The 26,466-nt window shown below is 34.9% G+C and overlaps 1 protein-coding gene across 1 annotated transcript in view; it reads left to right on the top strand.

Annotated features, from left to right (window-relative positions):
• Window positions 1-26,466, top strand: part of LOC103719647 (kelch domain-containing protein 4) — a 39,533-nt gene that overhangs the window by 1,302 nt on the left and 11,765 nt on the right. Inside the window, exons 4-15 of the mRNA XM_039133776.1 lie at window positions 264-396; window positions 496-542; window positions 4,626-4,712; window positions 6,799-6,860; window positions 10,278-10,320; window positions 10,502-10,582; window positions 15,754-15,870; window positions 16,972-17,077; window positions 17,797-17,860; window positions 24,877-24,919; window positions 25,773-26,039; window positions 26,116-26,277. Coding sequence (XP_038989704.1) covers window positions 264-396; window positions 496-542; window positions 4,626-4,712; window positions 6,799-6,860; window positions 10,278-10,320; window positions 10,502-10,582; window positions 15,754-15,870; window positions 16,972-17,077; window positions 17,797-17,860; window positions 24,877-24,919; window positions 25,773-26,039; window positions 26,116-26,277 — 1,212 coding nt within the window. The remainder of the gene's footprint in view (window positions 1-263; window positions 397-495; window positions 543-4,625; window positions 4,713-6,798; window positions 6,861-10,277; window positions 10,321-10,501; window positions 10,583-15,753; window positions 15,871-16,971; window positions 17,078-17,796; window positions 17,861-24,876; window positions 24,920-25,772; window positions 26,040-26,115; window positions 26,278-26,466) is intronic.

Here is a 26,466-nt window from a genome sequence, read left to right as displayed (position 1 = left end):
AAGTGTAGTACTTTTACACAAAAATGCTGTCACTTTCCCTGTAAAATGTTTCTCATTCATGCATTTATAAAACATGCACACTTTTTTTTCCTGTCTTCTTCACATGGTTCATAATTGAGATGGTACTCAACCACAGAAGAAATTAGACTCTTGCTTAGCCTCCTCATATATTCCTATTTTATGTCCAAAATCTTTTGGTAATAACCTGAATTTCAAATATTAGTATTTGTGTCAAAGGTTAATTGATTAGTTTGTTGCTGCAGACATTTGTTTATGGTGATCTTTATCGCTATGATGTAGAAAAAAATGAATGGAAATTAGTATCAAGTCCCAATAGTCCACCTCCTCGTAGTGCTCATCAGGCAGTTGCATGGAAAAATAATATTTACATATTTGGTAACTGACTTAAGCTTGGCAGATTTTTTTTTTTTTTTAAATTTGGCAATAATAATCTTATCAACCAAGTTTTTAATGTGACATATCTTTTTTTTTCAGGTGGTGAATTTACATCTCCAAACCAGGAACGTTTCCATCATTATAAGGTACCATTTTGTCTTAGGTATCCTTTTATGCCATAGCCATTTTATCATCTGTTGTTTGGCATTCAACATTTACTGTTTTCTATTTTAGAGATCAGTTTGGAAAGTCAAGTATTCTAATATAACTTAATCATTGAACAACGTTATATGGACATAGACCTACAAATTTGAAATTTGCCTTGGGGAATCATATTTTTGTTGAGGTAGATAGCTTGCTGTCGCACTAGACTGTACAAACAAAATTTATTCATGCTTTTATATATAGCATAGATATGTTTATGTGTTTGTATATTTGTGTGTATATATATATGTATCTTTGTATTTTGTGATTGCACATATCTCTTACTTTGTGTGTGTGTGTGTGTGTGTGTGTGTAAGGAGAGAGAGAGGGCCTATCATGAGGTTACATTCAATAGTTTCAATCTTTGTTTTGGAACCTCCATCTTTAAACCGATGATGGGATTTGAGGTCAGTTTCAATAAATCTTATTGTAATTTGCTTGTCTTTACAGGTGTATAGGTATATAACATAATATGTATATATATACGTACATGTGTATAATTATTTATTTATGTACACGTGTCCATCCATATGTGCGTGTCCATAAATTCATATGTTTATGTATAGATCAATGCACATATTTTGGTGCATTTTTGCTGTACCATCTGTACTACCTGCATTGTTAGGATACTGGTATGATGTTGAGGTTCAGTTCAATATATGAGCCAAAACGGTTGATACCAGTTCGAACCGAGCAGAACCTTCTGTACTGCTTGGTTCCATTTCATATAGTATGATTTCGGGCGTATCGTGTTTAGGAGTGAGAAAAAATGTTGGGAGCCTATGTGGATATGGGATGTGTACCGTTGGCTTCGTATTGAATTGATAATGTAACAAGACTACTTGATATCGCTTTTGCGGGCATTGCTTAGGTGTATACGCATCAAGGATTGAAAAAATGATCAAATTAGACTGTATCAACTGATAAGTAGTAGCAACCTTGTATTGATCGACATGTACTTTATCCGCCTTAAGATGGTATGGTAGGGACTAACACACCACACTTCTTGTTGAATTGGGCTAGAACGGTGGAATTTAGGTGTACTAGAGTAGATCTGCGCAATAAGGCCTAGGGTGGTCCATTATTTATCGAAACCATTCAGTACTGATCCATAATATATCCAAACTAATTTTTGTTGTTCGTTCTTGTTTTTGTCCACCATTTGAATGTTGGAACAACTAGGTGGCAGGCAACCTACTGAGAAGCAAACAGAGACTCTAAATACAAATTTATTTGCATAATATCATTTAAGTAAATGTCCATTACTTAAGATATTATATAAAGGATAAACCCCTATTTGAGTTCAATAAGAAAAATTCAAAAATCCAAATTTGTCAAGAATAATTCTTGATTTTTTAACCTTACATGCTAAGGTATTTCTGAAATCTTAAAGGATTATAATTTCTATTTTTTTTTCCAAACATTGCAAAAATCTGAAGTCCAGTAAGAAAAGTCATGATCTTAGTTATCAAAGCATTTCAACTAAAATGATGATAAAGAACACTTTGGGCTTCAAGAAATATTCATAATTAAGTATTATGTGCAAGGTCCGTAATCTCAGTACTGGGTGCCGTATCGGTAACTTACTGGTTTGGTACGATATGGTTGGTATGTACCTTGGTACGCTTCAGTACAGGTCAGTACATTACAATACGAGATTGTATGGAGTTTTTACTGTTTCAAAGTTGAGTTTTGTACCAGTTTTCTTTTGGTACTGTATGGTATATCCGGTACCGGGTGATACAGGGCAGTACAATAGACCATGATTATGTGCATATACATTGAGGTGAAGGATCACATTCTCTATCAAAATTCAAAAACAATCTTTGTTGTTCAATGAAATGGTAATGTACTCTTCCTTTGTTCATTTGTCATAACTCAAACAGTGCTAGTAGTTGACAAATTCATCTTGAATGCATTTAAAAAAATCTTCAATATCATTCATTAATTTATTGATTTCTAGTAACCCAGTTGCATGTTATTTATGATGTATGCATAGTTTTTTGTGTAGTTAAATTGCAAGTTATGTACTAACTTAGACATAGAAAAACTTCAACACACATCAGATAATGACTAGGGAATTTAAATTAATACAGTTACTATATTTCTGCAAAAGCTTAGCAATAAAACAATAAGACATAAGAAAAAAGGCAACATAATATTTTTAGAAGCAAAATAGGCTTGCGCTAGAGATATACCACCCATATTGAAGGATAGCAGTCGATGCCCTTTGTTGATGCAACTTGTGATATGGTGCATTGCTTATCAGCCAGCGATATAGTACTAATTGATGAGATTTGAACCCTTGTTCCACATATCTATAATCATATACGCGTGAAAATATGCATAAATTCATTTAGATATACATTTATGTGTGCATACAAAAAGCTATATATTCATATATACGTACTTACAGGCTATTGATATCATATATAAAACATGCATAGATAGGCATAGATAAGCATACACAACACATACAGCTTTTTGCATGTGTGCATATATGTATGTGTTTATGCATGCATGTGTGCATGTATATACTATGCGTACATACATGCATGCATGTTTATACTATGCGTACATACATGCATGCATGTTTATACTATGCGTACATACATGCATGCATGTTTATACTATGCGTACATACATGCATGCATGCTTGAACCTGGCTTGAATTCAGTTGGAATCTATTTAAAACGTGGTTTTGTTGTCAATATGGAATGGGATCCTCTATTGGACAAAAGCATAATATATACAATCTCACTAACCTTTGGCCCTTCTTTTGAAACTTGCGAGTACAATATAAATATGTATAAGACATTGTCACATTATATAATAATGTCTTTTAGGTGCCTCTCAAACTCATTGTCGATCGACCATTCAGAAGTTGTCTAATATATAACCAAAACTTTCATTATCATGTCTTTAGGAATCTGTCTTGATGCTTGCTATGTTGGATACAGAAAATTCAGAAGTGGTCTCATATAGTTGTTGGGTGAATTTGTGAACACTCTTGACATGATTTGCTCTTTTCATGGACAACCTTGTTAACAACGGTATATTATATTAGACTAGATTTGTTGGCATGGTGGAAAGTCAAAGTCTAGCAAATGAGATACTCATGTTGACTTCTAAATGTTATTCGTATTACCATTTCATGTAGGACAACCGCTAACATGGGATATGTATTATGCATATCAACTTTAAGCATTGTATATTGTTTTTGTGTTTTCTAATCGTATATCACATCAAGCTATTACCACATTACCCAGTTATGTTCTCAACAACCCAGGGTCTTGGGAGGGGGAGTCAGGGACATGCCAAACCTTTGGCATTTTTTACAAAAGGTGGCTGCCCCTGGACTTGAAGCCATGCCACCACACTTAGCAGTCCAAGCCTTTACCACTGCACCAAGCAATGGTCCCTTGCATCAAGTTGTTAAGATATCCTTAATGATTTTTTTCTTTTAAAAAGGTTAGGTTTGTGTTGATGATAGGTCAAGATATAATTATCTTGATATGTAATTGATTTGTTTCCTGAACATGTTAGCTTATCTCATTAGTTTGTAGGCCTAAACAGGGTTGTATATCTGATATGGGTCAATGTTCAACATGCTATTGACTCTATTGATACAACGTCTTCTTTGTTTGGCTAGATATTGTAATGACCTCTGCCCTAGAACTTTGTAATTTTTATATGCCATGCAACCAATGTTTGCAAGCGCATACACACACATTTCAGCTCCGTTCTTATTCACATCTTGTTTGCATACTTTCTAATCATTGCATTGTTTATGTTTGTTAGATACAATTCTCTTAATTGCAATCAATGTTATCCATTATGAGACATGGGTGGTACCTCTAGATATTATCATCTAAAATCAGAATTACATAAGGTGGGGGTACATCTTGATTGAGACCCATACATGATAATTCTTTTTATTTAAGCTCTCTTGTTTTTTGATATTCAAAAAACCTGGAATAATTTTACCATTATAACTAGCTCCTTGATTGAACTTCATGCTGCAGGATTTTTGGATGTTTGATTTGAAAACTAATCAATGGGAACAACTACTTATTAAAGGATGTCCAAGTGCACGCTCAGGACATCGCATGGTATGCTTCAAAATTCTAATTTCTTTATTGTAAACTTTGTAACAAATAATAATCCTTTGCATCCTCACCCTCCAAAGAAAAGAAATGAAAGGAGAAAGGAAAAAGATTTTTTGCATTTCTTTACGCTAGTAAAATTTAAATTGCATAGGTGAATGGAGGTGAAAAGGTTCCATGCATGAAGGAGAAATGTTTAGAGGCAACAAATGCCTAGAGCAAGCAACAAGAAGAACAAATCCACCTAACTACTATGTTTTACAAAAAGCTTTCTTATCTTTTTCTTTTATTTTTTAGGAAGCAAGTTGGTTCTAGGTCTAACAATCTCAACTTACTATTGACTAATAATTTTTTGTAATGGTTTTTGACTATAGCATATATTTTGATTATGTAAAGTATATAATTTTTGTATATATTAATGTTGCATAACAATTCATCTATTCATGTTTAGTATACTCTTATTCTATTTAGGTTTGTAATTCTAAAACTAATATAGTCAAAATGAATCCATCACCACCAATATTCTTTGTCTTAGTACTGTACCCCGCATATGTAACATACTGATGTAGGCAATAGATAGTATGTCTCCTTGCCAAAATGGGTCAATATGGTATGCCCCCTTACCAATATATAGTATGCTGTTGGAGTTGAGACAATAGTTCTGTGGTACCAGTAAGGTACCAGATCAATAAGGTGCAACCCTATGTTGGCTGGTACAGGTTGGTAATGCAAGCACTGATCACTGCTACAACATACAATTTCTTTTATGGAAGAGGCTTAAGCTGATATTTAATACCATGATAGCTAACTAATTGACCCCCAAAGCTTAAGGTGATTGAGAATGGGTCAACAATGTATAATAGAATTTGCAATTTTATACTAGTGAAGTTGATTATTTGGATTTTAGATATTAATTTAATATGAAGATTCATATTTCTTTTTTGTTTTATTTGAAATTTATATCAATAATAGATATTGCTAAATTTAAAATTGTATTAGCAATTTGGTAGATCAAATTGTCACTTGTTTTATCAATATAAAGTATTTGAAGTAGTATCACAATGCATTTTCTTTTCCCTAAATTAATTACATTTATTTTGAATTACATTTTATCTGAAGTAAATTATATGGCATATATATATATATATTAAATCTACAATGTGTCTATAACTTAATTTTAGCAACTTAGATAATATTATATGCAAGATTATAAGTTAGAGCATTAGCTGTTTGGAATGGTGGAGGTAGGGTCAGGTATATTAGAGGAGACAGATTTTGGGAGGGTTTGGAGAGATTTTAGGAGAAGGAGTGTTTACCAACAGAAGGTTGAGGAGAAAATTGAAAGGTTCTATGTTTAATTAGTAGAAATCTTAGAAGTGGGGAAATGCTTATTTCTTTTCTTCCTATTTCTATTTTATGTACTTTATTTATAAATGAAAATTGAAGCGAAAATAACTAAATGAACTAATGAAGCAATAGTCGAGTACTTGCTTTCTTGACATGCTCTAAATAATGATTTCAGAATCTTGAGAAGTGCATAAGATTTTTCATTCATTCGATAGTACATGACAAGCATAGCATTGCTTTCCACCCACAAATTTGCATAGTGCATACATTCATAGTCACATTAGATGTGTGTTCAATCACGTGCATGCCTGTTTGGCATGCACATGCATGCATGTATGATTGATGGCATGGGTAGGTGGGCAGGCATGGTAGCTGCTAAGTGGGTGAGTGTGAGTGTGGCATCATGTGTTTGTGCTTCTGCAAACACACATTTGGGTGCCGTAAGTGTGTCGTCGTCTGTTTTTGCGTGCATGTCTGATGTATGCTTGCACATATGCATATCCATGCTTGCACATATCCTTACACATAGGTGCATCATCACGTGTCTGCTTGTTACATTGTTTGTGCATGTTCCATGTTTGTGCATATGCATGACAATCTGTTAACTACTTAGTAATTATACATGTGTTATTAATGCTTTTTGTCATATGTTTTGTTAGCTCCGGCGAGTGGAACGATGCATGACATAGGGTGTAACTATCATATGTACAACAGTTCTCACTCTCAAACCATTTCTTCTTGTCAGGTCTTATACAAGCACAAGATTATTGTTTTTGGTGGCTTTTATGACACTCTTAGAGAAGTGAGGTTGTTACTTGGTTCAACCATTACAGATTTTACAAGTCTTGCTAATTTTAATTATTTTTTCATGATGACCATGCCAGTCTGAAAGTTGTTGGTTTTCAGCTCTCTTAAGTTTTCTTTGTCTTTTTCTTGTTGTACATAAAGCTAGTTGTGAAAGGCTTGCATGCATTGGTAGCGTGCAGCTGTGCACATTATATAATTGATAGTTCATCATTTGTGGACATTATATTAGTGTAGCTTGTGCTTGCAGTCTTTCCATTCAGTTTATTGAGGAGGTGGTACACTTTAGAAAGTGATTCATACAAATTCTTCATATCTACTTGATTGACCAACTATATCAGCAATAACTCAAGGGTCTTGTTTCAACCAACCCTGGTGGATGCTTGGCACATAATTGGCACATAGAGTTTCTTGCTGGCGCAACAAGGATATGGGCTATAGACATGATATTCTATACATAGGCCATTATGACATACATCAATGAATATATGTGCATTCTCTACATAGATACATGCATACGGGCATAATGTACAAATGTATGTGAATGTACATAAATAATTGGCTATTAAAATAGCATAGTCCATACTTGTACAATAACATAGTCCATACTTGTACAATAACATAGTCCATACTTGTACAATAACATCAACTTTTACAAGGTCATCACTTAGTCATTATTCAAATTCATAGACCCCTACCCATACTTCATATTTTAATATTAACATTATAGGCTCCAGAATTGACCATTCATACTTGAAAGGTTAGCATAAAAAAGGAAACAAAATGCTTTTTCTCCTCATTTTTGGAGGTATCAAAAAAGTATCTTGAGTATTTCTGGAAGTATCCGGAGTGTTTTATTAACTTTGAAAAATAGGATACCTAACACAACTATCAAACTCGCTTAGTGAAGCATTCAATGAGTATCAATATCCGATATGTATCCATTTTGGACATGAAATGTGATTGGAACTATCCATGTTTCCTAGATGATCCTGGAAAGAAAATTTTTTATGCACACACACACACAGATACAGAGCTTGCAGGGACTCCTTCCCTGAGCCTTAAGTAGGATCACCTAATTGCCAAATTTCTACACCTTTTCAGCCAATGAGATTGCTATCTGATGACCTTGCCATGTGCCTCTAGTTGCTCACAAAAACTCATAGGAAACAAATTCCTTAATATCATGATTGGTTTTCATAAAATAATAGCTTAAGAACCTTGAAGTATTTTTATAAAAACATTTCTCAACAACGGTTCTACATTTCCAGGTGTCGATAGTTAGGTCACATGTTCGAAATCAGAAGATTCTGTTTTTATTTGGAATAGCACCCTTCAAAGAAAAAAAACATTTCGTAATGGTGGAATCTATTTGATTACTTGCTTTGTTGATGTTATGAGATACATATTTGCATGTTGCGAGAACACTCAAATGTAATCCCACCCATTAAAACAAACTAAATTTGTTGATGTAATGTCACTCTCGTTTCGGAAATTTGGCTTCTTAAATCATTTATTTGATATCTTACTATCATAACCATGACCATCAATCCTCATCCCACCTATTTGGGGGTAGCTTCATGGATCCTCATTCCCCAAGAGTTCCTATATAGAGCTACTCTTGACATAACTCTTAGCCTTTTCATTTCTTTCCTCGCAACCTTCATCTAAATCACTTTAGGTCTTCCCTCTTACACCCTCCAGTAGAAATTAAAGGTCATCTTCCTATGAATCCCCTCAGATCGTTGTTGTACATTGCCCATGTCATCTCAATGGAATCTCCATCATTTGCCCTTAATTTGTGCAACTCCAACAAGTCATCTAGTCAAAGATTCGAAGAAGTCATGCATTAGGAGTTGTTCTCAATGTGGTTTTATTAGTTATTATTGTTTAAACTTTAAAGGGTCAGCTTATTGCAGCTTACGATAATTAGGAATTACTCATGATACAGTGTTGTGAAGAGTAACTGCGGCTTATTAGATAATTCAGTTACTTTATTGTATCAGGTTATGTCTAAAGTAGGGAGTCCTGATGTGAGTATAATAATGAGCCAGCTAGTCAGTTAAAAAAAATGTTTTGGGTGGCTGTTTACTTTAGGTTCATGTCCATATTTAAGCATAAAAGGAGGTTGATAAAAGGTGGGGCTGCCAGCTGTTGGTGGGTTTTTTAGAGTTGTCTGTGAGTTATTTTGAAAGCAATAAGAGGCGCAGGCCATCTTTTATGTTCTTCTTTTTTCTATTTTTCTTCTTATTTTTTCTCAGTTTCCCCCTTATTCTACTGCAGAACAATCTCTCTTCTGCTGTGTTCAAATCCAGCAGATTACCATTGTATTCAACTCTGAAAGGGACTATACCAAGAACCGACCATACCGCAGTATGGTGCATTTATTGTACCTAGGCATGCTGAGGTATGTGCCATGTGCCATACCAAGGTGTTTCGACGAACCATACATCGATATAGGGGCGTATTGCACTATGTACTCTTCGTGTGTGACTGGGGTGCCCTGTATGGCATTACTAAAAAGCCTTACTATACTCATTCATCAATCTAGTTTTACCATAATCCATCTTGACATTCTCATTTTTTCTCACTTTTTTTCAAGAATCCTCAAGATTTTCCAACATTTGGAGCCATAAGACATTGGCCAAAATTTTCCTTGGGGTCTTTGAGGTTTGTTGATCGTATAATAATACCACAGAAGCTCCTTGACACTTTCATTCAAGCTGCTCTAATCCTATTACATATCTTAGTATTCAATATATATGATGTTTGGTTACAGGAATGGTGTTTTTCTACTTAGATGCCACTAATATGTTGTGCATAGAGCATTAATACTTATGAGCATCATATGATGTACATGTTTTGTAAATAAAGCACATATATATTCATATTTCCTATTTTTATATTTTGTTTTCAAAGGTTCTCCAAATTATCAACATTATTGGGAACAAACTGCTTCTCTCTCTCTCTCTCTCTCTCTCTCTCTCTCTCTCTTTTCCTCTCTCTTCTCTCTTCCCCCATTTCTCCTTTACACATGCCCATCTCGCTTTTTCTTTCATGCAGCAAAAAATTGACGCTTTTAACCATTAGGCAAACAATGGATTCAGTTCTTGATTTTGAAATTTTAAAATTTAGTTAGAATATCTACATGCATGTGCATTGCGAATCATGGAGAAGCAAATGCCAATATTGTCCAATTCCAAAATTATGTAAAAATAAACACAAATTTACTTAAAAATGTCGTCTTTGTGCTTGGAATTTTTTCTATATCTGTGTTTTGGTTTGCCAAATCATCCAAAATTACCATGCGTATAAATGCCCAAGTGTTCTTCTTAGAAGTTCTAAGAAGTTATTAGTTACTTGTTATTATGCATAGAAGTATAAAATATAATTATATCGGATTTTGTTCTGTTTTTGCAGGTATTTTAATGATTTGCATATTTTTGATCTCGATCAGTTCAAGGTGAATGTAACTTGAGCTTTTGGTCGCATGCATTAGGTTATAGTTTTATGTTCTCTTCAGCTTGTTTCATTTATGGGCTATATTTGCTTTATTAGTACCTTGCACTAGGTATTTAGGTTGGTGGTAGGCCTTTCTCAATCTATTTTATATATATAATGAATGCATGCATTTCTTACTGTAGTGGCAAGAAATAAAACCCCGTCCTGGATGCATGTGGCCTAATGCAAGGAGTGGTTTTCAACTTTTTGTTTTCCAAGATCAAGTAAGTCGACTAGTAGATTATCTTGTTCTCTTAAACTACATTTCTTGCTGTATGCTGATCTTTGGATCAATTATTCCTCTTGCTCAGTTGATCTATTCATATTGAGCATCTGTATTTGGCAATCATGCTGTGTTTCATGTTTATACTGTCTAATTAATCTTCATAAATTTTGTTTTTGAAAAAAATTAATCTTGTCTTCATCTGGTATGTATTGCTGGCTTCATACTGCTTCTGGCATTTGGTAATTAGAGAGGCAAGACCCTATAACTTTCCCTTATATTGTGTCGCTTTGCTAAGTCACAAAGGTTCCAAGACCCTTGTGCTGCAACTGTGATGCAACTGCCATGGTCCATCCTAGCCAGGACGGACTAGGATGGCCTGGTCTATAGAGACCTGGGGTCCGAAGATGCATTCTAGGACCTGATCTCTCTTTGGTTCAGTACAATACTGCCAAGATAAACTGGGGCTTTAATTGTTGTTTTTGCAAATCTAGTAAGGAAATATTATTGTGGTTTGGAATTTTCCATAATTATGATTTATCGACCGTAGCCGTTGGACATATGACCTCAGATCCTTCATATATCATTCTTATTAGGGCTGCATTTAGTGTCCCTGCAACTTTTCATATCTCATTTTATAACTTTTGTTTGTGTTACTGTTGGTCTTCCCCTTCTCTTTCCTCCCCATTTATCGCTTGTCCAAGTACCTCTATATAATAGTGCCCTTCAGATCTTTTCTACATGCCTTTCCTATCTTAACTGGTTCTCCTTAGCTTTGTGATCATGTGTTGCACTGTTATGTCTTCTCTAATTTTCTTATTCCTCAGCTTGTCCTTCCAAGTTTGACTGGTCATCCATGCTTGGATTCTTACTTTGTTTATTGCCCAGCATTCATTATTTGATACTAACACATGCAGGACATGAAACCGATCACATTGTATTACCTCTTAAACATATCAGTTGAAGTTTCATTTTCATCTCCTTTTTTTTTTGGTACATCTCCTTTCAAGTTTGAGTTACACTACATATACTACCTTTGTTATAGTAATTTTAGACCCATATTCTCCAAGGATATTCTTTGTGTGGCATTTCTGTTTCAGCATTCAATCCTATCGTTTTCTCATTAATTAACATATACCATCGTCAAATGGCATGCATCATGATATATTATCTTGAATATTGGCTATAAGTTCATCTATACAAGTATAAAGAGATATGGGCTTAGTTTTGATTTTTGGTTTAGGCTTGACGGGACAAGAAACTCACTTGGCTCACCACCAATTCTTGTGATTGTTATTGTCTCATTATACATATATTGAACCAGTTTAGTGTACCCTTTATCTATGCCTTTTTCTTTTCAATGTCTATTTGGTTACTCATCTACCTATCGTGATACTCACATCAATTAGCCAAATTGTTTTTACGAATCTTTCAATTAATCGCTTAAGCAAGAAGATACATTTCATAAGTGGTCCTTTTGGGATAAATCCTACAATATGAATAAGATAATTTTCCTTTTTTCTTGAATTTATTTGATTGGCATCACCTTTGATTTCATAATGTAATTCATCTCTCTCTTTTCGCATGGTAATACTTGAATTTGTAGGTTAATTTCATTGCTACATGTCAGTATCCCAATCTTTTGGATTTTGCTTGGTGTTCAAGCTAAATTTACTATTTTATAGAGCTTAATAAGTGGGTGCTTTCTTATATTATGCTTCTACTAGTATAGAACAAAAATAATGCAATCTTAGTTATGAACATGATATTAGCCATAAAACTTTATGCACAAATATTCTATTTCTATAGGGGTATTTGAAGTGTTGTGTATAATGCCTGCAATGAAGGTTGGTTATACACTTAGACTAGTGGGACCCATACTGGTTGATCGGTGGTACGGTACGGTACGGTATAGATATCGTGTCGTTTCGGTCTGTTTCAGATCTTTTTTTATTTTCAAATTTTGAACTGAAGTCGGCATATGGTTTGCCGACTTCATTTCAAAACTCAAAAATAGAAAAAAGGCAGAGAGAGAAGGGGACACAGAGAGGGAGAAGGAGAGGGAGGGAGGGAGGGGGAAGAGAGAGAAGGGATGCCGGAGCACCTCAGTCTGAAGCCCATCGAGAGAGAGAATGGGGATGCGGGAGAGGGGGATGCCGGAGCACCTCTGGTGGAGACTTTTCGGATGCGGTCAAGAGAGAGGGGGAGAGAGGAACTTACCTTCTTCGGTGTCAATAGCGTTCTAGAGAGGCAAAGATTGAGAGGGCCTAGGGTTTCGTTGGGGAGAACCTTCGAGAGAGGTATCAAGCTCTTCAAGAGGGGGCAATTGGGAGATTAAATTGGCCGAACCGACCCAACAAGTTGAACCATTATAGGTTGGTGTTGGTCTGACTCATTACGGGCCAAACTACTCGATTTGGGTCGGTTCGGCAGATCTTTCTTGCAACAGTTACATTTGACAAAAATACTTTTACCTTATTGTCTTCCAACATATTGGCATATAATGACAGATGACCTTATCAAGTTTAATATGAAGATAAATAAAGATTTATAAGAAATATAAATTATTTTTATTATAGATTTTTGAAGCTTTTTTTATAATTGATGTATATAATTTACCTTGTGAATTTATTTTTGGCTCTTATAATTAGATTAGGTAATGTGTGTATACATGTAAGTATAAATGGGATGGACTACACTCTTCTCAATTCCAAAATTAATAATGAGGCATCCAAATTGAAGTTCTATACCATTGATCATGATTCCTGATCTATATCACTAAAAATATCTAGAAGTCAAAAATCACATATTTTAGTGGTCTCTAACATATACATCATGTGGACACAAATATGGAAGATTTCTATTTTGCTAGTATGCTAAAATACATGATGAAGCATTTAAATTGAGAATCCACCTTATCAATCATGATCTACACATGTTAAAGTATATATAGATTCAAAAATCAGTAGATCTAAGTGATGCTAAGATTATAACAAAACATGATGTCATATCATTTTAACAATTCATTTTCTATCCATATGATGCATAGGTTAGAGACAACCAAAACACATGATTTTTGGTTTCTAAGCATTTTCAATGGTGAAGATTGTGATCAATGGTGTAGATCTTCAATTTGAACATCCCATTATATTATGAGAAACTAAAATAAGTGGAGACAACAAAGAGGATATTCGTAGAGCTAGGCTGCCCAGATACATAGCTCCCACCACTTTGGTTAAGGTTAGCACATCCCGAAACACATCTGAACTAACATTTGTGTTGTCACACATCCAAACAATGGATTAAGTTAATCAAATATCTTGTTATTAGATATTGTTAAGTGGGAGTGTTAATCTATTGGTATGAAACCCTCGATGCATCTCTCTCTCTCTCTCTCTCTCTTTGATTGCAATAATTTTAGATGCTATGAGCTTGGAGGTACTGATTCATAGTCTGTATCCACAATCAAAACTGCCATCCTGTATTACTTTCGTTGGATTTGGACATACTTGTCATTCAAATATAAACATGTCTATGTGGGTAAAGAGAATGTGCATACATGCACGAGAGAAAGAACTTTAATAAATCCTCCATAGAGAACTGGAATGCATATTCTATTACTGAAAATTATGAGACGTGCCACTTTTATTGAAACCATTTGTGATGAGCTGCACATCTCAGTACACACATTCCAACCAGATTTCAACAAGTTCGAATATTGACGAAAAATGGATTAAATAATTTTATCTCATTCAAGGCCTTTCGGTATTATCAATACTTGATGCACATGTAAGAGAACTGTAAAATGTTTGATTTTTTTATTTGTTACTTTATAGGCATATTGATTATTTTATCATGGTCATTAGAGTGATATTATATTTGTATGGTTCATGTAATTTTTGCACTGATAGGATTTATGTCCTATTATTATGATTCTTGTTCAACTCTTTCCATACTCATACATAGCTACATACGTACATAAACTCATTGCCTCATCAGTCTTATGTAATTGATTGTATTGTTTTGATGTTTATGAATTGTTTCTTTGACTTGATTAAGGGATCAGTGGAATTATAGGAGAGAGGTGTTATTCAAAGTGACGATGAAGTATAATTTGTGTCATCCACCTCAGTGTGAAATTCATATTAGAAGAGTCAATGAACTTATATGATATTTGGCGTATGAGCCATCAAATGATGATGAAATTGAAATTAGATAGCATCTTCATTTTCTTTTCCTTTTTGAAGATGAGAAATGCCGAGAAAAAAAATTGAATTAGTGGTCAAACTTTTTTTAAGGGTATTGGGTTGTGAGACTATGTCACTGATGCAATTTCCCTGGTTTATTTGTCTAACATTACTATGTAATATTTTGTCCAAAAAAAAAATCTTTTGGGCACTCTTGACCATGTCTAAGTCAATGAGGAGTTCCCGTCCGCTCAACTTTCAGGCATACAATATATAATTAAAATATCTGTCGTTGTTCAAAAAATTATTTTATATTCATTTTTCTCGAGTGGAAATCAATCAAGTAGAGGAAATTCAACTAGAATACTGTTATGGTATTTTGTGAGGAAAACCATCAGGGATATTTTTGGTTGTGTGCAATTTATGCCAAGGATGAAATTGGTGTGGATGGGGGTTTTAGGAGTTCTATAATGTCAGGAAATAAATCACAAAAGACATGGATGGAAGTAGCAAGAAGTAATTTGTAGAAGAGCAAGCCTTGGCTAGCAACCATAAGAGTGTTACTGTGATCTATTTACCTTAGCCACATTCATGTGATATTGTTGCTTGCTTATGTCTTATAGTTTGATTTGTATAAAGTAATTCTTGAGTACTTGTGTTTGTTCTATGCATTTTCATCTTAAATTTTTAACTGTCTTTTCAGTTAATTGTGATCAGTAAGCTACCTAATAGGTGTATCAAGTAAGCATTCTTGGTTGTTAGTTTGACCTATCTATGAAAACCATATGCCAAATCTTTTTTCCTAAATTTAAGATCAAATTTTCTTCTTCCATCTGACTTTTATGGTTTTACTTTCCAGATATGCATAAGTTTGTTCTAGTTTGTATTTGCACTTGTTTCTTTGTTGCAGTTCTAGCATCAATTGTCTTAAAAAAAAAAGGATCAAGATTGTTTTTGTCTTACTGAAATTAGTTTCTATGGACAGATATTTCTGTATGGTGGCTATTCAAAAGAAGTTGTATCTGATAAAAATAGCTCAGAGAAAGGGATTGTTCATTCAGACATGTGGTCTCTTGATCCTCGGACATGGGAATGGAACAAGGTCCTTCGTTGCCTAGTGGTTTTACCAATTATATTTTAATCATACACTTGCACTATAATTGTCTAGATATCAAAATTTTGAAGTGGGCATTTACTTTATGGTTACATATTATTAAATCTGAATCGTTGATTTATTTGGGAATTTGTGGCTTATTTCTACTCTTGTCGGTCCATGATATAAAATCATTCTGTAGATTTTTACTCCTCTAAGGGAAAATTTTCACTCTTTTCCCTACTGGTGTTAATCTTTGGTTGCTTGCCATATAATGCTTTACTATGGTAGCACTCTTGAACTGCTACTAGATATTGCCATGATGAGATGACTGCCTCTGGTTGGTTAGCACTATCCACTGGCTGATGATGGGTAGAACCGTAGAAGTATATGTGAGAATAAGCATATGTGCAAACTTTAGCATAAAGCAGATGTTTTTATTGGAAAAGGCACATTTTAGAAAATATAATTGAAATTGAGATGTAGCGTTTTTTATTCTTATTTCCAACAAATATTTCAGTCGTATAACTTGGTTGACATAATTAATAAGACACCCCTGTCTGAGAAGTAAATTAAATTTGTAAACAATGGCTTGCTTCTCCATAAATGATTGATTTTACCTACAGTAAAAGAGCTTTGGTAGAAAATAAAATGAAATAGGAGACAGGATTGAAATTAGGAAAGGCTCCACTTATGCAAGAGGGTGAGCAAGGACTATAACTCCAGCTAGGTTCCAAAGTAAGAAACTTTTGGCTGTCTGCAGAGCACTAGATTCATTAGAAGTAAAATGGTGCTGGACTGCTTTTTTTTTTGATCATGATGAGCACTGGAGTTCAAATGTTTACTTCATTCCTGAGGGACATCAAGCGATGAGTTTGGCTGTCATTTGTAGACAATGTGAAAATAATATAAAATGACTGCCTTTATGCATATTTTCAATATATGGATCCAAATTGCATCTTGAACCCTTAAGGTTTGAAACTTAACCTCATGCCTGGTATTTCCTCATTTTCTTTTTCTAAAATTTTATTTAGGTTTCTTTTTTTTAGTGTCATTTCCTTTATTCTTTGTTTCCCCAAAAGGTAGATTCTTATTTTAATGTATTTATAGGTTAAAAAGAGTGGGATGCCTCCTGGGCCCCGTGCTGGGTTTTCTATGTGTGTCCACAAGAAGCGGGCTGTCCTATTTGGAGGTGTTGTAGATATGGAAGCTAAAGGTTAGTCTTATTTTATGCTGCATATACTCTTCTTTTTTTTGTTATGGATTTTTCTTTTATATAATGTTGGACTGTCCATCCTTTTTGCTTTAGATTTTAGATAACATGTTCAGTATTAAGCTAGAAGTATTTATTTTTTTCACCAGGTAAAGCAAATAATGAAGCCGTCAATCTGTTTATTTGATTTTCCTTAAATTTAAATGTGCTGTTTCACTGGTTGTTGTGGTAGCCAACTATTGGTCATCTATCATTATGCTTATTGGCAATTAATTGCAGTTTGACTATGTCAAAATCAAATTGTCTTGAGTATATTTCTTTACAAGTGAAAATGTTAAAATGTTTCCATTCCAAGTAGTAGGTTGTTTCAGGGGCAAACCACAGGGTGTGAACCTCCCCTTTGTAAGGGTGTGAAAGCCTATTGAGTTTTCCTGTCTTGGTTTGATGTGAATTTATGCCTTTTCGTGTAAGGTATTCCATGTGAAACCTGTTACTTAATTAAGCTCTTCAATGTATGTTTATTTTAATTAAATGCGCTCTTTCTTATCTCAAGCAAGCCTTTTGTATGTGTATGATAGAAATTTGCTATTGTTGTTGGCTTGTTGCTGCTTGCTCCATTCCTACGCTATTCTTCTTTAACATCTTCTCAGTGTTGGACATTTGATTTTTCATGAAAATTTGTTAATTTTCACTGATATTGCCCTTGTGCTTTGCTGATGTAGGCGATGTACTCATGAGCTTATTTATGAATGAGCTATATGGCTTTCAGTTAGACAGCCATCGGTGGTATGTTCATCTTATGTATTTACTGATTTAGTGATTGGCCTTTAGATATTGAGGTATAACCAAGGTTTGAAGTCCCGACGGGATGAAGGGCGTCCTGGCTGCCTCGTCCTGTTCCTATGAGAAAACAGGAGCCGGATGGGGTAGGGACTCCGAAACTCATCCATGCGGGGGAAGAGAAGAAAAAAAAAGGAAAGAAAGGAAGGAAAGATGAAGAAAAGGAATGGAGAAAAGAAACAAGAAGAAAAAGAAAAGAAAGATAGGAAGTGAAAAGAAAAAGAATGAAAGGAAGGAAAGAAGGAAGAAAGGAAAGAGAAAGAAGAAGAGAAAGGAAAGAGAAAGAAGAAGAGGAAGGGATAAGAAAAAGAAAGAAGAAGAAAAATGAAAGGAAGGCAAGGAAAAAGAGAGGAAAGGAGAAAAAGAAAGAAAGAAAGAAAGAAAGTGAAAGAAAAAGAAAGGAAAGGAAAAAAGAAGGGGAGAGAGACAGAGGGTACCTACAGGACTCTCGACCGTGATTGGTGTCGAGATGTGGCCGGATAGTGGGACTTCCCGTTCTATGGAGAAACCGGGATGCCCCTATCCCACGGGATTTAAAACCTTGGGTATAACTATTAAGTTTGTTATCACTCTCTTTTTTGATTCTTTTGGTGAGATATAACTGTATACATTTACTTCTGTGAGGCTATTTCTTGGTATCCTTCATGATGAGCAATTGAATACTAAAAAAGTAAGCATTAGGTGAATGTAATTGATTTTATTATACAGTTTGCACACATTGGTAATTTTCTTATATAGAGATCTATATTGTAAGGAGTTTGCAAACTTTGAGAAATTTCGGCAATTATTGTGGTTCCTAGAACAGAAATACAAAAAAAAATCCAAAAAATCTTTTAAATGACCATGCATCAAGCTGGTAACCAACTACATACAGCCTTGGCATATTTCTTTAGTCTCTTTCTTGATGTCAGCCAACACTGGTGTAGAAGCCATAGGCATTCTTTAACTTGGAAGTTCAGGCCTCACCGATGTCCTTGAGTTTTGACAAAGTTGATAAAAGGCTGTTAACCAATATTTTAGCCTTCCAATTATGTATTCACATATAATAATTTATTTATAGTCCTCTTTGAGTTTATAGTTTATAGATTATAGATACATGCATTCGTGCATAGGTACATAAGCTTCCTGCTTTCCAATAATTCTCCTCTTATTACTGACTGATTCTAAGCATATCCTAGTTGTCATTGACATTAATCTTCAGCAAGAAATTGATTGTAAACATAAGAAGCGTACTAGGGAAGTGATAAAAGCATGTGCTAGGTAAACTACTTAGTCATCTGAAAGAGGCAATGAGTGTTGGAGCAAGTGCAGGCGTAGAAGTGGGGATTCCGAGCTCTCAAAGAAAGAACCTACATAAAAGAAGTTAGTGTAGGAGTGAGATTCTCAAGTCCAATGTTGGTGCAGCACCCTTTATTCAGAAGATTCTGGCTCTTGAAACACACGATAAGCATGTTGATGCCCATAATCAGATAGTGAGTTTGCAATAGACATTGATGAGCCAATAGATGCAATTTCTGAAATACATTAATGGGAGAGAGTAGATGCACTAAAGCAAACATCAGTTGTAGATTAATTTAGTTGGCTCTTCATCTTGTATGACTATGCATATCAACACCAGTCAGGGTGATCGGCATATAGATGACAAATTCAAGATATTTTACATAAATACTGATGTTTGTTTTTAAAGCCTATGCTTGCTACACTTTATTTCCATGGCAAGACGTATGGTATCCTATGAGCATCCATGGGCTGATTAAAGTAATATGCTAACATTAAGCTGGATCTTTTTTCTTGTGTGAATATGCCCAGTTCCCACCAATACCTTTCTAGGTGATTGGTTTGTTGGTGACATACAAGACAACATCTCACAGAGCCCAAAAGGTGGCAAAGGCATGGAAGAGCTCAACCAGGCTACGTATGAAGAAGTTGAAATTTAGAAAGATACAAACTCTTAAGGTCACAACCCAAATTTGAGCTTGTTTGAATCCCAAACTGTGACTATCATAATGAATAAAATGGATGCAAGGTTGCAATAACATTTAACATTTCTTAGCAAACCATATGATCAAAAGAGAACATAACTAAGAACTGTAATACAAACCATGAGTCTTAGATGAAATCCAGGTACAACATTTGAACAAAATCCATTGCACATGAAGCTATACCTTTAAGGTCACAAACAACACTAGTCTAATCTACTATATGATTGGTGCTGCCTCAATAATCACCAGATCCCAAAATGCACATCCAAAAGCTAGACCTTGCTGATTCATCTTTACTTCTGAAATCTAGTCCAACTCTCACTAATTACTCCAAAAAGTTTGATAATAATGATGGGCTTAAGCTACATAGCTAAATAAGCAACTTTATCATAGTCTAAGAAATTTATTCATCTTTATTCTGAAACCTAGTCCAACTCCCACTAGTTACTCAGAAAAGTTTGATAACGAAGATGGGATTGAGCTACATAGCTCAATAAGCATCTTTATAATAGTATTAAAGAATTTTATCCTTGATTAAAAATAAATAGTGTTTAATTGCATACAAAGTTTTGTAGAAACAGTTCAAGCAAACATTCAGTGAGGTCATAATAAATTGAATTATTGAAACTAAAACTTTCTAATTAAAGATTTAAGTAATATGGAAAGATCAAAATTCATAGAAGGTTCTTAGTTGATTTGTATAATTTATAGAAGGTTTTTGATCCTAGAGGCGACGTAAATTTTCTTTGCTATTGCAGATGTGGCTAGATAAAATTATCATTAGTAAAGTGGATGAGGCCATATGAATTCTCGAGGTCCACGGAAATTCTCTCAATAAGTTGAATGAGGCCAAAAGTAAAACTACCTGGCTAGAGGTCCAAGTGTATGTATGTATGTATGTGTTGCAAGTATCATATTATATTTAATTCTGAAAGAATTTCATGAATGCAATATAGAAGATTTATCAGAAAGCTCCGAAGGAAAGCCAGATATGTATAAGAGATTCTTGAAAAGATATTCTCAAGTTGAACACATATAAAAGTAAGTTCAAAATCATCATTGAGGAGACTGATTTGACTTCAGTATATCTATCTAGAAACCAGAACATTGTTTCAAAGTATCAATTTCTGAAGAGCAAATAAATAGGATTTTTGATGAATTATAAATTTTAAAATGCAAGCCGACTTTGAAATCTGGGAACAATAGGTTCCACAAACAAGGAAACCCTAAGTTTTGTGAACTAACTAGTCTCATGTGTTTTCAAAATCTTACGTCTTGGAAATGTCCAGAGCACAAATTTCATTCCAAAATTCATAGGCAAAAGAAAACCTGGTTTCTGTGGTTTCAAAGAGCTTCAAAAGCTTGCTGAATTTTAGGGTTTCAAAAGGATATCTATGCTCAAAAATTTAATAACAAGGTTCCCAAAGAAAAAAATCTAACTTGAATATATTATCTGATGGATGGATTTGCGTTGACCAAAACTCTCAAATCTGAAATTTGGCTTGACATTGGAACACAGCTGAATTTGGAAAGAACTTCAAGGCTCACAAAGCATCTCTTAGATTCAAAAGAATTTGGAAAAATTACAAACAGGATAAAGCTAACGGACTCTCAAGCCCCCTGTCCAAGTTCTCCTTCTCCTTGCCCTTCTTCGCTGTTTCCCTTTCCCTTCTTCCCCTTTGACTGATCCTCCATTTATAGGCAAGGTAGATCGGTCAACCAAGTGGGCCCACTGGGTAAATTCACCTACCTAGGTCAGTTGCCTAAGTAGGCTGGTTCCTTTAGGTTAAGTAGCTCAGTTGGTTAAGGTGGTCAGATAAGTTGGTTTAGTTTTCAGGCAAGCTATGACAAGGGTAGACAGAGACTTATGTACATGTAATCCTCTTCTTTCTTTTATTTTAATTTGTATATCTGTTTGCTTGAGATATTATATGTAAACTAGAAAGCACCCCCGATTTGAATTCAATAAAAAATTTAAAAATTTAAATTCGTCAAGAATAAAAAGGTGATTACACAAGTTTTGTTCAAATTCCAAATTTCAGCTTTGGGTCACAATTTTAAGCATTAAATCTAAGCTATTTCTTAAATCATAAAATCTCATAAGTTTTGTTATATCCAAACATTGCTAAAACCCAAAAGTCTAGTTAGAAAATCGTATAAATTATTCTCTGAGTATTTCATCTGTTGCAGTCCTATTCAACTTTTATAAAATGGTTCATATTCCAAAATTTCAATCTTGCATGTATTCATACATACAAATTTGTATAAGTATATGATGGCCTGTTACACCTAAAGACCCAAGATAGAAGTAAAACATGGTTTACTTTAAGAAGAAAAAGCATTATATGACATGAATGATAGCAGACCACAAAATAACTGTGTCAAATAATAAAAGGACTTCAAAGCAGATATGATGCCAAAAAAGTCATTTAAGTCAAAGAGGGTGAATGAATGGTAATAGAGCACACAATCACTAGCAACTGATAGAGAAAATTCAGGAGAATCTGAAGGGCTGTAGTGGCAAGCCGATCAATGTAAGGAAAACTCCTGAAGAGACAAAATCTTAAATCTGAATCATAAGTAAAGAGGAGCAAATTCCATTCAAAGAGAAAATAGGGCAGTTTGGCTGGATTATCAACAGTCAACTAAATGGACAATAAGTTTGAATTGAAGAATTGATTGCCGAATTGATCCGAACTGGATATACCAAACCTAACTGATGTTGACACGGGATGATTTGGCTGTGCAGGCTAGTTTGGCCATGCTGGTCGGTTCAGCCATGTGGGTCGATTTGGCTTATAAACCGATCACTCGCCTCTTCGAGAGCTTTCGAGAGCTCTCTTCGGCTCTCTCTGCTCTATCTACCTCGCAATCCCTCCTCTGTGACTCTGTCATGTCTTGCTCGTCATCGGCCTATTTCCTCAACCCCATGGCTACAATCATCTCTGTGCTCGAGCACAACTCCTACCCCGATCCTTGACTCCGACCTTGTCCTTGTTGATGGCATCGCCGCCCTTGCCTCCACCGTGCTCCTCGATGGCATTGGTCTCTCTCTTTCTCTCTCTCAAGCGAGTCCAAAGATCTTGGCTTCCCTCTCTCCTTCTCTCTCCCTCTCCATCCCTCTCCCTCCTCTCCCCCTCTCTCTCCCTCCTTCCCTCTCTCTTTTCGTCCTACACCTCCCTCCCGCCCTCCATCTCCTTGTTCAGGTATGCTCTGGCACGACATGGTACGAAGTTGTGTTGTATCGGTAGCCAACCTGTACGGGGGTCATGGTAGCAGTTTGGTGAACCTTGACTCAAAGTTAAACTAAAAATCAAAAAAGTTGTGGCCTCTGAAATCTGAGTTTTGCCTCTATTATTTTTTTTGTTAATGCTTTGTTTTTACAAGAAATAACGTTAGAGTGTTGATTTGAGTGTCCTAGTCATGGTTTTCTATATGCTGATGTCATTAACATGCATGTTTTTCTCAGAAATTTCATAATTTGGATTTTAAATTATATTTAAAACAAGGTTTGTTGTACTGGTTGGTATTGGTGCTAGCGATCATACCATATCGTATCGATACCGAATTGATATTCTTGTACAGGAGGCGTATTGACTCTCGATATACTGTGTCGGGTACTATACTGGGTGTATCGATATTGTAATAGGATGGTACCGGTATGGATCCGGTACCATGATGGTGAACCTTATTTTAAAATATATATGTCACAAATTAAACAAATTAAAATAGATGACTCCCTTAGTGTGCTGAAATTGCAACCTTCTAACTTTCACAGTTTGATAGAATATGTACATCACTAGTGCAAACATGCTACCATTTCCCCCCAAAATTCACTGTATACTATTTTCAAAGATTAACATGGATATTGATTTTAAATAGTTAAATGGCTAGAAAACAGTTTCTAGAAAACAGATTGACCCCTGTTCTTGACGGCATAGTTGAAATATCACTTGATAAATGCTATTTGCCCAGGTTATTTTCAGATTTACTTGATTTCTGGGTGTAGGTTTTAGGGTTCAACTAGAACACCAAAAATTATTGACTTTGTTCTTGGATTCATACATGAGGGCATGAAGCAAATGATCAAGCAATATTTAGTTCTAATTTGACAAAATTTGCCTATTATTTGTCGAATAAACGCAAACTTCACTTGTTTTCTTGATGAAATTGAAAAAAAAAGAGGCATATCAGTTCAATAGCTGGAACAATCTTTTAACATCAAAAATCCAAATATGAGTTTCTATCCCTTGTGCCAATCTCCTTAGGCTGCAGTCCTCTCTCCCTCACTTCAGTCCCACCTTCAAATGGTGGAAAAGAAGAAGAAAACAGGCTCTCTAATCATCCTGAGTGGCGGGGTAAGCTGCCCTCCATCTACCTTTAACCACTTGATCCTGGATAAATTTGACCAGTTTGGGTGCAGTTTAGGCGGTATTTCCTGGAATTGAGATCATCTGGTGATGGTATAAGGTTGGCATGAACCATACCAAACTAACTAGTTTCTTTTCAGGCTTGGTCCACATTAGGTTCTTTACGCCCTCAGTAAGTTCAGGCGGATCCTTGGACCATGGAACTTGAGCAACAAGTATTTGACAAAGTTACAATGTGTTGTAATCCACAAAACCGTGGTGAACACCCAGGTGTTCTAATTCCCTTTGATGTGTGTTACATGAATACCATGCATGGGCTATAAACTATGAAGTTGTACTCTGTATGATATGTGATACACATAAATAACTCAAACATGAAGTATGATGACTAGAGGAATTTGACGGGGCGAAGAAGTAAAATTGCCATTTTAGTTATCTGTAATGTAGAACTTCCATGGGTTGATCTGTTTCCAAATAATATCTCTGTGGATGGTCTAGAAGCTTGCTAACATCAATACTATAGCGTAAAGAACAGTTCATAAGGTTGCATTCGTCAATAATTTTCTTTTTGTTCCTTTGCTTCAGCTCATTTTCTTGCATTATTCTGTAGGTATCCTCTGGAGCTACGGAAGGATAAGTCTGCTAAAGACAGGGTATAATTAGCATCACTCCTAAAAGTTCATTACGAAATAAGTATGTGCAATTGGTTTGTCTTAGAGTTCTCTTGTTGATGCCTTGGATCTGCAACACTACTTTAATCATTATTTGAAAAGCACACGCAAGTCAGTGGATGTTATGATTTTTGTTATAATCTTTTTTTTTAATACAAAAGAAAATAACACGAAGCTTGCTTGTTGCATAACATGGCAGAAAGCTGGGCCATGATAATGTCGATTATAACTTTTATATTATATCTATTATATGTCACTATGTTGTTTTCTGTGGTGAGCCATTATATTGGCTTACAATTATGACTATGATGCAACAATAATTGTTAAAAAATGTTGAAGTTTTAAGGGAGATGACTATTTGTTAGAACACTGTCATGGCTGATATGATTTCATGCTTTTACCTGTATGAAAGCCATGACGGTGTTATAACTGTTTCAGGGCTCTCATTATGCTAAAATTACATGTGAGAATCTGTAAGTATTAGTTATATTTCATGGTTTGACTATTAAAACACCAATCCTTGTGCCAAACATGTAAAAATCTGTAAGAGCAATTATTTCTTGTTTTGATTACTATAATGATAATAAAGGCTGTTATCTTATATTCCTTTTGTTATTTTCTTCGATCTGGTCATTTTCCTCACATTGCAAATATTATAAGTTTATAACAGTCTTAAGAATTGTTCTTTAACACCATGACTTATTTTCTGCTATAGTGGTCAATAGTGGCTATTATTTTCAGTAGTTTCTGATTTCCATTTGCTATGAAGAATGGGTATTCTTTTGTTAATATTATACTAAACTTGATTATTGTATGTTGGGTAATTTTCATGTAGGTAAAAGGGTGCAAAAGAAATGAACCCATAAAAGATTCTGCTTCTTCCAGCAAGGACAGTCGAGATGATATAGAGATGTCTGAAGCAAATGATGGGGACGAGGAGGAGTATTATGAGGAGACATCTGATGTGCAATATGGCACCCAGGATGTTTCTCATATGACCAGAACTCTTTCCCTGGATGATGTTGCCTCAACCAGGGTATCGGATGTAAAGGTACAAGGACTGGGCTGTAATTCTGGTTTGCAAGCATGCAGCTCATCAGAGGTCGGTTGCATACACTTTGAATTTAAACCTGTACCATTTGCATTTTTGTGTTCACTGACCATGTTTTGAGTTGTAGACAGTAAAGCCTTGTGGACGTATTAATTCTTGCATGGTTGTGGGAAAAGATATGCTTTACTTGTATGGAGGAATGATGGAAGTGAAAGATCAAGAAATTACACTTGATGATCTATATTCACTTAACCTCAGCAAACTAGATGAGTGGAAGTGTATAATACCGGTTAGTTTCATTTAAATCCATGATTCTTAGATGTGTCTGATTTTCAAAAACTCCATCTTTTATATTTTTCTTTATGTTGATCAAAACATTTTATGTCAAAAGAGTACAAAATTGAGTCGTGTATAATACTATTATTTTTGCATCATGGTCTATAATCAATTTAGCCTTTCTATGTTATTTTTAAAAGAC

The sequence above is a fragment of the Phoenix dactylifera genome, chromosome 14 (genome assembly GCF_009389715.1).
Source record: "Phoenix dactylifera cultivar Barhee BC4 chromosome 14, palm_55x_up_171113_PBpolish2nd_filt_p, whole genome shotgun sequence".
NCBI lineage: Eukaryota > Viridiplantae > Streptophyta > Magnoliopsida > Arecales > Arecaceae > Phoenix > Phoenix dactylifera.
Note: the sequence above shows the minus strand (reverse complement) of the source record. Positions and strands in the feature narration are given on the sequence as shown.